General features: G+C 31.2%; 1 protein-coding gene across 3 annotated transcripts; it reads left to right on the top strand.

Annotated features, from left to right (window-relative positions):
* Positions 1–10,974: 10,974 nt before the first annotated feature.
* Positions 10,975–12,803, top strand: LOC149886667 (uncharacterized). 3 transcript variants are annotated; one of them, XM_090090756.1, is made up of 5 exons: positions 10,975–11,111; positions 11,824–11,940; positions 12,118–12,220; positions 12,499–12,558; positions 12,673–12,803. In XM_090090756.1, the coding sequence occupies exons 2-5, from the start codon at positions 11,860–11,862 to the stop codon at positions 12,747–12,749; spliced, it is 321 nt and encodes a 106-aa protein (XP_089946882.1). In that variant the 5' UTR covers positions 10,975–11,111; positions 11,824–11,859; the 3' UTR covers positions 12,750–12,803. The 3 variants fall into 3 exon arrangements, with proteins under 3 accessions (XP_089946882.1, XP_089946880.1, XP_089946881.1); XM_090090754.1 differs by having other exon boundaries at positions 10,980–11,115; XM_090090755.1 differs by having other exon boundaries at positions 10,996–11,119.
* Positions 12,804–13,428: the final 625 nt, after the last annotated feature.

Genomic DNA, 13,428 nt, shown 5'->3' with positions numbered 1-13,428 from the left:
GTATATATATATATATATATATATATATATATATATATATATATATATATATATATATATATATATATATATATATATATATATATATATGTATATATATATGTATATATGTATATATACAGTATTGGACAAAGCATTTGCAACCAACATCGAACAATGCTAAAAAGTGTTCCTAATTTTATGTCTTAAAATCGAAACGAACTATACTACCACAGCAAGCAGTTCAGGAGTCTGGAGTCATAGCATGCCATGACATGAGCAATCTGCTGACAGGTGACAGCACACAGGCAGAATTTCGTTGACAAGTGCCATTTTGCAGCGGACAAAACAAGTGCAACTTTTTTGGTTTTTTTCATTTTCTTAAGTCTGGTCCGTGTCAACGTCACGGAAGTTTTTTAATAATTAAAGGAAGTATCCAGAAGTTTCCAAAAGCATGCAGAAGCATCCAGAAGTTTCCAGAAGAAGCATCTTGAAGCATCCAGTAGCATCCAGAAATATTCAGAAACATTCAGAAGCATCCACACGCATTCAGAAGCTTCCAAAAGCATCGAAAAAAAGCATCTAGAATCTTCCAGAACAGGTTCACACAGGTTCATTTTACTATATAAGAGACATGTAAATCGACATGTAATTCAGTCAGTATATGGAAGTCAATCAGTCAGTATTATCAAGACAGTTTATCGAAGTGAGTTTTATCAAAGTGTTTTATCGAAGAACATCAATACAAGAAGTGAAATACAACAAGTGTTTCATTACATCAATTCCTTCCACATCCAACCAAGACGTTGTGTTCCACAGAGCATTATTGCATCATCACAAGGTAAATGTAACACGGTAAGCCTTGAGAAGCGTGATTATTTATTTTTATTATTTTTATGACTTCAAGTGCAAAAATGGCTCCCGACAGTCTTGGATTGGAACTAAGAAAGAAAATTATTGGCGATTACGTAAGTGGAATGTCACAAAAAAGTATTTGTGATAATTATCGCGTGAAAAAATGGACCGTATCAAGACTATGTTCCAAATATCGTTCTACAGAAAAGTTGGCAGCAGATAAAAAAGGTGGAAGACCGCGTTCCACCACTTCTAGAGAGGATTCTATGATCGTCAGGTCCGTCAAGAAGGATCCCTGGATATCATCAGTCGAGATACAAAAGCAATTAGAGCTGCCTGTATCGGACCAAACAATCAGACGACGTGCTGTTGAAGCCGGATTGTTTTCTCGACGCCCTGCAAAGAAACCGCTGATTTCACTAAAAAACCAGAAAAAAAGACTCCTGTTTGCTACATCTCATATTGACTGAAATGTGCAGAAATGGCGAACTGTCCTGTTCAGCGATGAATCGAAGTTCAACATCATTGGGAGCGATGGCATTTGCCGTGTACGTCGACCGGCCGGAAAACGCCTCGATTTTCGTTACTGCCATAAGACCGTGAAGCATGGTGGAGGCAATGTAATGGTCTGGGGGTGTTTTTCTGCTAACGGTCTAGGTCCAATACATCGAAGCGATGGAATAATAAAGCGTTTCATGTATAAAAATATCCTGAAAGATGTTATGTTACCTCATGCTGAACGGAATATGCCAATAAAATGGGTTTTTCAGCAAGACAACGATCCGAAACACACTGCAAAAGTAGTCAAGCAGTGGTTTCAAGACAAGCACCTATCGGTGATGGATTGGCCGCCTCAATCTCCGGATCTCAACCCTATCGAGAACCTGTGGGAGATCGTCAACCGCAGAATTAATCGTGAAGGTGTTCGTAATAAGGATCAACTGTTTGAACAAATCCAAAAGGCCTGGGCAGCGATTCCACAAAGTTTAATTGATCACCTGATCGAATCTATGCCTCGAAGATGCAAGGCTCTGATCGGCAACAAGGGATTCGCCACGAAATATTGATAGCGAAATACAGCTTGGTCAACATTTTGTCGAGTTGCACTTGTTTTGTCCAGAAAGAAATCAACTTTTTTTTAATACTTTTGATTAATTTATTAATTTTCATGTACAAATAATGAACTTTGTGATGAATAAAACTTGAAGAACTTTGTCTCTAAACAGTTACATAGTTATTTCTCTAAATTGAAAAAATGCAGCACTTTTATATAAAGAAACTAAATTAGCATTATTTGGTTGCAAATGTTTTGTCCAATACTGTATATATATATATATATATATATATATATATATATATATATATATATATATATATATATATATATATATATATATATATATATATAGCCATTAAAAAAGTAAAAATATGAAAATAAAGTTTATATAAGGCCGCCGAAAGGGGAAGGGGGAAAAGATGGGGAAGATTCCCGGGGCCTCGTGTGTCTACAAATTTTTTTTTAGAGTAATTTTTAAAAGATTTAATAACTTTCATTTTTAATTTTCAATGACCAGAGCACGCTTCTATTGGTTCTGGGTAAATAATTGATCATGATGAGGGCCTCATTAGACTACTTCTCCAGGGCCCGATGTTTCTTTCGGTGGCTATGGACACATTAATACATACATACATACATACATGCATACATACATACATACATACATACATACATACATACATACATACATACATACATACATACATACATACATACATACATACATACATACATATAGTTTTATAGGAAGGATTTAAAATAATCATAATAAGAATGAAAAAATGTATATAAAACTATTTTACATATTTTGTTATTAAAAAAAAAGCACGAGATATCCGATTTTATTACCTGACTTGCGATTAGTTCCGAAATACGGGTAGTTCCGATGACCGGTTAACAAAAGCGGGTAGCGTACGAAATAAAAAAGTAAATGAATTAAATAAAATAAATTTTTACTTATATATTTAAAAGGTGAAAGCGCAATCTTTAAAAAAAACTGTTAAGAGTTGATTATTAATTCCAGTATCAATTTTTAGAAACTATTACTTACATAGGTTAGGTGGAATTAATACTTACTTGGAGTATTAGTCCCACCTACTTTGTAATTTTTAATTCATGTAAGAATTAAATTTTAGTTAAAATTTAATACTTACACGGAACTAATAAGTAGAAATAAATGTGATATTAAAAGAATTAAAATAAAGTTAAATGTAAAAAAACGCAGTAAAAAAAAAAAGCAATAAAAAAAATTAATGAACGAAAATACCCGCGACAATTTCGGTACGAGAATCGGGTAATGTTATTACCCGAATTATCGGGTAGTCTTATAACCCGAATACCGGATTATCGGTTAATTTTATTACCCTATTTTCGGGTACTTATACGGGTATTATTCGGGCAGTTTAAGTCGGGTAATACACGACCTGAATGCTGGGATGTCGGGTAAGTAAAGTTATTAAAATTACCCGTCTACGGGTACTCGCGGGTATTCGGTCAGGTTTTTGCTCCCGACGGCCAAGTGAATGCCATTCTGAAAAAAAAAACATTTTCATTTTTCTGTGGCCAGGTAAATTACCTGATATGAATTCAATTGAAAATTTGTGCGTGATTGTCAAATTGAGCATTGCCCACTATAAGTCAATAGGCAAAATCACTCTTTTTGAGGCACCAGTCAACGTGTGGGAACATGATGTTGAAATCAAAGAAATATGCCCAAAACCTAAAATTGGCCATGTTGAACTAAAGCAAAAGTCACATCAACAAAATATTAGATTTGGGCAGCAGAATGTACTTAATAATTAATTTGAAATGAATTTCTTATTATCTGCCTTTTAAAGTAACGGTTCTAATAAGTTTCACAACACTGTGTATGTATGTATGTATGTATGTATGTATGTATGTATGTATGTATGTATGTATGTATGTATGTATGTATGTATGTATGTATGTATGTATGTATGTATGTATGTATGTATGTATGTATGTATGTATGTATGTATGTATGTATGTATGTATGTATGTATGTATGTATGTATGTATGTATGTATGTATGTATGTATGTATGTATGTATGTATGTATGTATGTATGTAAATGAAATTGATTCGTAAATACTTTTCGGATTAATAATCCGAACATCAAAGAGAATTTACAAAATAAAAATTCCTTATTAGTGTGTAAATTAGTTTTCGGATTACAATATGCAAAATATTTAATGACTGGGCGGTTATAATCCACAAATCAAGCCGGATTGACTTTTTGAGGATTTCATTAAGCATCTGCGTAATCGTTATCGAAATATTGAAACTAACCGATACTTTTTACTATGATGGGTTTCGATATGAATTGGTATGATCCGATATAATTCGATAAGATTCCGATATAATTTTGTTTGGGTTACGATATACACTATATGATTATCGCTTTTGGCGATAAATATCGCATAATTTATCGTTAAAGAATGTATAAAAATATATTTTGAGTTTTGATATGGTTCGATATGTTCCGATACAATATCGTTTGGTTTTCGAATCTTTTCGATATTTTACCATATTTTGTATTCGATATAACTAAATGTTAAATTGTTTTATATTAGATATTTTACAATATTTTGTATTCGATAGACTAAATGTTAAGTAAAGTTATTTAGCTATATATTTTCTTAACTTATTGATTAAAATATTGATAAAAATTAAAAATCGTCAATTTTTTAACGCCATTTTTTAGATCAAGCTGTTAAAAACGGCTCAGACGGTTAGGACAACGATTCAACTGTTAATTTTTTTAAACAAACAGTTGAAAAAATAAAAAGTATTCCAAATTATTTTTCATTTTTTAAAAAAAGAGAAGGTTTTTTTCTTTAAATAGTTATAACAGTTGTAATTAATTCAATTAAAGTTCAGGAAAGTCCACTTTTTTTAATAATAATAAATACATATTATGTAATTAAAATATAATCTTGCGGAGATATTGCCGCTGATTGCTACGAATGGAAACTTTCAACTTCGGTATCAGTTTCGACCGAAACCGAATCTGAACTTTCTGGTTCAACAACCTTTTAATTTTCTGTTTCGGCCGAAATTTCGGTTCTAACCACTACTCAGTGGGCCAGAATGCACTCTCACTGGTCAAACTTATCACTCGTTATATAAAAAAGATTAAAGAGCCATTTTTGCACTGTTTACTAATTTTAGGATTAGTGTTAGAGCTATCAGGCAGACGATCGAGTTATAAAGTTATAAAACGTGTCGCTCTTGTCGTAAATGCGATACCTTCTTATAAATTTTAGTTTTATAAAAGAATTTACGATTATTTTTTCGATTATTTTTTTTTTTTTTTGTTGTTAAAGAAAAAAATTAATTGGAAAGACAAACTTTCATAGAGTAATAAAAAAAGGGCTTTCTTAATGTTCTTTGCAAAAAATATTCCTAATAACTTTGTGTGGCTATGAAAATAGTCGTTTTTTGATTTACACAACCTTAGGCATGAATGATAATGTACGTTACGTTTGATGCACACAGGATATCAAACAGGATACGCTGTTAAAACTTGATCCCAAAAGTGAAAAAACCAATGTTCGGAAAATCTCTGCATCCACATAAACTCGGATAAATAATCAGCTACTATTTCGCGATTAGTTAGCCCCATCATTGATTTGAATTTTGCTTTTGATCGACACCACATAGCTTCCACATGATTTGTTGTTACACCTGTCTGTGGATCTACAAAGTTGAGGGTAAGGTTAACGGTACCATGTAAATATGCAGGAGCTTGAAAATCATTATATGCTGCCCACATATCACTCCAGACAATAGAGCCAGGAAGTATCCATTGAAGTATGATAGGAATCAAAAAGCCTTTCTTCGTTGCAGGTTCATACCCACCAAATATCCACTGCTGCGACATTATTCTACCAACTTGATATTTTCTTCAACAAAAACAGATTCATCTATTTCAACAATGCACCCTTGACCCCCTATTGGATCAGGGATATCGAGGAAATATGAGACGCAAATGTCTCTGAAAAATTGATTCCCATCAACAATGGTACTGTCGTTTCCGATATTTAACTCTAGCCTTAAATCACTTATTGATAATCCCCGGCTCTTACCTGCACTTCTACTCTAAGCGAAAGTTAAGCCCAATATTTGCCACAATTGTAGGTGAGATTTCTCAAAGAAGCTGCCTTTTTTAATGTTGAAGTTCTTTGCAGCGCTTGACTGGACATCTCCAAATAACTTGATCAACTGACCTATTATTTGTTTGCTGTGTGCAGGGCACGTTACATACACTACAATTCATACTTTCAGCGAGTAAACCATAAGTTCTGCACCAGTGAATTGTAGCTTCAATATCGTATTTGAAATTTGCTCCTATTTCTGTCAAAGAAAGTGAGTCAAAAGCGTCTATTGTTGGTCTTCGAAGAGCCATGATATGTAGATAAATGAAGAAGCAGAAAAACTATTCTGAAGCACTCCTTTTTATATGACAAACATAATGAAAATAAATTTACGGGGGTTTAACTTGAAGTATTAAAAGAAAGTCAATAGTTTTATAAAATTATTTTTTTAATTAAAAAACTTTTAACTAGTTTTAAAGTTAATTATAGAATAAAATCAATGAAAGAACTTTTCAACTTATTTGACTAAAGTTTTAAAAGACACTCAAGCTAACAAACTAACATACATACATACATACATACATACATACATACATACATACATACATACATACATACATACATACATACATACATACATACATACATACATACATACATACATACATACATACATACATACATACATACATACATACATACATACATACATACATACATACATACATACATACATACATACATACATACATACATACATACATACATACATACATACATACATACATACATACATACATACATACATACATACATACATACATACATACATACATACATACATACATACATACATACATACATACATACATACATACATACATACATACATACATACATACATACATACATACATACATTTACGAGCTTATCATTGGTAATTTTTTCTTCTTTTATAACAAAATGTTTAATTTATCATATTTTACTTTAAAAACCGGCAAATTATTTTAAATATTTTTAAATCATACAATTGAAAGCTTTTCCTGATAGAAAATGAGAAATGACAACATCTCATGAGAGATGTGTCATTTTTTTCAACTCTCAAATCTTAACTTCGAAATATGAATAGGCCTCTACGCGGAAAAAAGAATTATGTGCGGTACTTCCAGAGACGTAGGAAAGGGTTGAACTGCAAACCTCATGAATACAAGGCGAGCGCTCTTACAACTATTCTACTACAGCACTAAAGCTGACAACAATTTAGCTGATTTCGACATTGACGAAATCCTGAAGTAACAAAACAGACTTAATATAAGTCTGTTTTATTTACCTGTAAAGATGGTTAATCGGTCAACTTTTCTGAAAGTTTTTAACGTTTTCAGTCAGTTTAAGTTGTTCTTGTTGGGTAGTTAATGAATTATTTTTTTGAAGTTTCATTAGTTACTTGTTTTTGTAACCGAAATAACTTTACTTATATGATTTGAAATTCTAAATTAAATAAAGTTGGTTTTTATATATTTATGCCTTTATACTTTCAACTTCTATTTAGCTAGTGTCATGATGAAAAGAAGCGAAGTTACGGTAGTTAATATCAAAGCGGAAGTTCAAAAAGTATTGCGGTATGCCCCTACCGAAGTTGTTGGAAGAAATGGTGGGCATCTCTAGAAAGACACTGATGCAAAATAGAAAGTTGTTTTTTGTAACGAATGCTTTTACGCCAGAAAATATGTGCTATTTTTTAATTGTATTTATTATGTTGGTTTAACATCGCTCTACCACATAATGACATCGTCTTTACATCAGTAACCTGACGTCGTTCCGATGTTGGTTTAACACCGCTCAACGTTGAATGACATCGGAATGCTGACGTCGCCCGATGTCTTTTTTTCGAGGTCGCCCAACCTTTCCATTTCCAACGTAAATCCGACATCGAACCGACGTCAGCTCCGACATGATCCGACGTTGTTCCGATGTCGCTTTGCCCACTGGGTCAACATGTCAAGTAAGTAAACGATAAAATTTACTTCCTTGACAGGTTGATTATTCATCTTAGGAAAGAAGAAAAACTAAAAATAAAAATAAAAAACAACTGGGAAAAGACATAAACACGAAGACTCATTAACCGGCCTTTTAAATAAATGATGAATAGGCATCGCAACCAAAAACAACCAAAAACTATAAAAGCGCAAACAAAAATGGTTTTACAGAGAGGAGCGAGTTGGATAGATGGAGGAAGACGGAGTTTTAAAGAGAAGATAAAAAAGAGTTTTAAAGTTTTTAAAAAGAATTTTAAAGAGAGAGATTTTTTGTGATTGAAAAATATTTGAATAAACAAGAAGTTTTATGAGTGAACAAAAGAGAAAGAGAAGTAAGGAAGAATGAAGCAGAAGTCAGAAGAAATATTAATCAAAGAAGAATAATGAGAAGTTTTTGGCCGTTTCAAATAAAGAAGAGATAATCCTATAAAAAGAAAGAACAGAAAGAGAAATAATTGATAAAAACAGTATCGAACACTAAAATTGGAGTATGAGAGTATTATTTGTGTTTTAATAACGTTGAGATTGAGTTACATTGCATTATAGAATTTACGGAGGACGGCCCTTTCACACATAACACCAGAGCCATACCTCTCTAAATCCTAAACCATTCTACAGCTACATAGTACAAACAAACTAACAATTAAACAAATTAATAAACATTAAACCATAGTTATTAAACACACCGCACAGTGACTCAAAACAACAAAAAAGTGGTAACAAACCTCTCACTACTTTTTTGTAAATAAATTGCCCTTTTCTTAATAACATGATTTTTTTATGGTTAGAAAAGGTTAAAAATTTTAATATTATTTTCAAAGAAATCTGAAAAACGAGAAATTTTTATTTAGTAAAAATGGAGACTTTTTAATCTAAATATATATCTTTATTTAATTTTACAACAATCTTTTAGCTTTTTGCATTTCAAATGTGATACATTAGGATTATGGAAGGATTTGCTTAACAAAATCAAGTAAAACTGAAGAAATTAACAAAGAGAATATAAATATAGCAAAGGCTACTTTAGCTACATTTAATTCAAAAGTGAAGAAAAAAGTAAAAGAATGCGGTAGAAATTATGAATCGTTTATAGAGAAAAAACATCAATAGCTTCAAGAAAATCTTATGACCAATAAAAGAAGCCACTTTGGTTCTGGAAAACTCCATAAACAATGGGCGGTACTTGGAGAGCGAACCAAAGGAGAAAAAATAAAATAATTAGGTGTTAAATATCATGCTCTTTTTTTGGTCGCTGGAAATAGTTAAATACTATCCTAAAATTGCTTTTTTTTCTTTAATTTCAGCTGCTACCATTAATATTGCTAAAGTTGCGTTTTTATAGATGGTATAACAATACCAATAGTAGCAGCTGAAATAAATGATGGCAATTCAGCCGGACGCATGTAAATATCAAATAGAGTAATAAACCAAATTAATGTGCATTGGCTCAGAAATTCTAAAAATTTAATTAAAACTATTTTTTACGCGTGCAGCCAAACCTCACGAGCGCGTATGCACTCAATATACGCGTCAAAGGTGCGCGTTAAAAAGAATTGATTTAACAAATTTGAATTCATCGACCCAAAAAACTGTCATTTTCACTTATTTTTTTTTTTGTATGACGATCAAAAGAATGAAGCTCATCCAATATAATTTTAATCCCGATATTAAAAATTTTATCACCGAAAAAACATCAAATAACTGCAGATAATGCTTTCTTATTAAGTTAAGATTTAAAAAAAAAAGATTTTCAACTATTATCTGTTAAAGCCATCTGACAAGAAGCCATGCTTTCCAAATAGTAAGATGTCACTAAAACGCGACATTTAAATTAAAGAATTATTACTTAAACCAGCAGTAAAACTAAACGCACAGACAGAGTCCTTTTTTAAATTAACTTCAGAAAATTAAATCTCAATGAACGATAAAGTTAATGCAACATCTATGACGTTTTTTGAGGTTTAATTCATATTACTAGTTACAAACAATCAAAAAATGTAAATTTTTAAAAGTATTAGTACCGCAGTAAATACATCGGCTCGTTTTTCAGCCAATGAAAACTTTGAAACCATTTTCTGTAACACTTTACTTTCTCTTTAACACATGCGCTTAAAAGAGAAATTAGTGATCAGCTGTAAAAAAACGTTATTCCCACTCTTCCCTTTACTCCCACTCTCCCAGTTATTCCCACTATGTTTCCCACTTTTAAAATATTATATTAGATCAATTAAAATTGAATATACAAACAAAATAAAAGGAAAACTATTATCACAAAGTAAAGAAAAAAAAAAAAAAACCAATGGGCATTTTATATCATTTTTTACAACAGTTAAAGCAAAAAATTAACAAAAAAACTTAATAAAAAGCAGTCGTGTAGATAGGTGGGGGCAGATGGGGTGACTAAACTTTTTTTGGGGTGGCAGATTTATAAAACTTTTTCGCATCCTTAACTGAGTAGTATAACACATTACTTAACATTTTGTGTTAAAACGCATCAACTGGTTACTTCAATGAGAAAAAGGAAACATTAATGAAGTGGTGCTGCATACAGTAAGCTAAGAGTTAAGTTAATGTGATACAGCAAACTAGATTCAATGTTCAGATATTTTGGTTGAATTAAAAAACAGCTATAAATGATATTCTTACCCATGAATCAATCTTTAAAAATAACTGATCTTTACAAGATAAACTACTTATAAAGATGTCTCTTTAGTAATTGATCAGTATCATAACAATATTAGAGATTGATAAAATGAAATGAAGTGAAAAAATTGAAATAAGGATTTTAGGATGATTACTCGACCAAACCGACTTTTAGTCGATTAGTAGGAGACCCGTAGCCGAATAAATTGACTATTTGATTTTTCAAAGTCGAACAATTTCGAAAGCCGACTTTTAGTCGATTTAGTCGAATTCGATAATAACACTAATTAAAACACCCATTGATAAAAGGTGAGTTTTTGTTATTTACAATAATCCTTTCGGATCCAGGCTCCAATACTTTATAAATAACATTTCGCAACATCAAATTAGAGGAGTGCCAAACCAACAGATAACAAGTCAAAGGTTGGTAGGTAAAATATTCTGTATTTCTCTTGTAAACAATCATTAAAATTACGCATCGGCAGTTTGATTTTCCGTTAGTAATGAGTAATAACGAATAAAGTACAAATTTCTATACCAGTCATTTGAAATAAATCGACTTTTAGAATAATTTTCTATATTTAGACCTGTAAAGTTATAAGATTCAAGAAAAATTTTTAGATATCTTACAACTTGTTTCAACCCTTCAAGACATTGCGCAGAATTTCTATTCGATTAAAACCGTTAACCTTTTTTTTAAAAATCACAAACTTAGATAAAAAAAATAAAATTGTCGCACTAAGAAATTTGGTGTTTTTGTGAACGCTTACAGAGTTCTATTTTAATAAACTTCACAAGTTTGTCTTTTATTTGTTATTATTAGTTTACGATGAAAAGTCCGCCGATGCTTAATCGAAATGTTTTAAAAGTAAAAAAAAAAAGGAATAGCAAACAAATTTAAAAACATTTCTTTTTTTTATGTCGTTAAAAGTTCCTAGAATAACAAAAAACTTTGCTTTTTATGATTGTATTTCTAAGTTAAGAATCCTTAGCAAGTTATCCCTCTCATGTTGTGTCATTACTGCTCCAAATATTGGCAGTTGCTAAGGTTTCCTAGTTAAAAAATGCTAAGTTTTGATGACATTTTAGAATTAAAAGTCGAATGAAATTCAATACTTAGATTTTTTTTTTTTAGCCATCGTTTAAACATCCAAAAACTTGATCAATAAACATGGAGATTGTTTCGATCCAAGTAGTTATTTTGACTGCTTTGCTTTCAAGTGTTGTTGCTGCCCCAACGTATGAATTTGTTGTAAGTTATCAAGCTTATTCAGAGATTAAATAAACAGAATTTTAGATCCTAGGAATGTCAATTTAACTACTGCTGTATTAAAACATAGATCTGTTGATGCTTGCACAGTGTAATGCTGCATGCTGGCAGAGTTCTTTTTTTGTGCCATCTTACATTTTTGTTAAATCAAACATTTAGTGCCCTGCTGGAACTGAACTAAAAGGACGAAGGGATTGGACTGATCAGCAGCCAGTTGGAACAGCATTTGCTGGTTTTACTTGCTGCCCTGAGGGATATACAAGTGAGGATGATTATTAATAATGTAATTTGTTGTGCAAATCTCGTACTAAAATTTATATGCTTTTTACTTGTCGGTAAAGGCGTCTAAAATAAAATGAGAACTTTAAAAAACGTTTGGTCAGCTAACATTATGTGAAACTTACAAATTGTATTACTTGCATCATACTTTTTATGATTTTCATTCATGTATACAACAAGTTTTTCGGATTGTATTTGCACTCCTTAACATCAAATGATCACTTTTGTTCACGCAAAATTTTTCCCAATTTCTTTTTGTAGGTTTTCAATATCTCAACGAAAACTACTTTTGCTGCGAAACTGGTTCCGGTGCAAGATGCAGTGAGAAGTTTATTTTTAAGATTTAGATTTTCTTGTGATTGTGATGGTTTTTTGATGATTCAAATGATAAAACCTTTTCAGCATATTTAGGTGCAACATTTTTTTTTTTTTAAGTGAGTAACAGATGCAGCTGCAACAGCGGAGAATTAAAGGGCGGAGTTATTCCGACTATAAACAAAATTAGCAGCTAAATGACATTTCGCAAGTTTATTAAACTGGAATAAATTTTCTTAAAATTTTTTAAATGATTTTTTCTTTGATTTGTTGTCATTCCCAGATTTCACATGACGTCAATTAAATTGTGTCATTTTAGAATACGTCAGTTTAACTTAATTTAGGCAGCATGCTTTCTAGTCGCTATTTACAAATATCTGGAGATAAATTACAACTTTTCTAAATTAAGAATAGAAATTTATTATGTCAGAGTCATGTTTACTAAATTAAACCACGAGTTTGTATTAAACGTGTAATGAGTTTTCAATTAAACCAGGCTTTTACAACAGCCCCCTATTCACTTAGCAACCAATTGCGGCAATGCATTTTTTTTTACGGAAAAACCTCTTCTTGAAACAAATTCACAATATGAAGTTTGTATACGATCAATATATAATATTTATGATGATAGAAATTACAATTTCACTACAGGTAATGGTTTAACTAATCATGACACTTTTTTAATTTTAAAGCTTTAGAAAGTAAAAGATAAGAGATAAATATGTCATTATAGTTTGTTTTTTGTTTACTGCTGATTCTGTTTCCTTTTAATAAAGTGTAAATTTCGTCGTAAATATTTATGATCAGAATTGCTTATCATGTAAGAGACTATAAATTACTAAATGCATATCCACTAATCACTTTTAGCTTATTTTT

Source organism: Hydra viridissima, unplaced genomic scaffold (assembly GCF_058129835.1).
Source record: "Hydra viridissima isolate aposymbiotic clone 2 unplaced genomic scaffold, HvirCarnegie_v1 scaffold_6, whole genome shotgun sequence".
Taxonomy (NCBI): Eukaryota; Metazoa; Cnidaria; class Hydrozoa; order Anthoathecata; family Hydridae; genus Hydra; species Hydra viridissima.
This window is presented reverse-complemented; position numbering and strand designations above follow the sequence as displayed.

What these genes read in the sequence shown, in the direction of transcription:
- LOC149886667 (XM_090090756.1), top strand. Translation starts at nt 11,860, where the DNA reads ATGGAGATTGTTTCGATCCAAGTAGTTATTTTGACTGCTTTGCTTTCA. An exon ending in CTGCCCTGAGGGATATACAA is followed by an intron (nt 12,221 to 12,498) that starts GTGAGGATGATT and finishes TTCTTTTTGTAG; the next exon opens with GTTTTCAATATCTCAACGAA. An exon ending in TGGTTCCGGTGCAAGATGCA is followed by an intron (nt 12,559 to 12,672) that starts GTGAGAAGTTTA and finishes TTTTTTTTTAAG; the next exon opens with TGAGTAACAGATGCAGCTGC.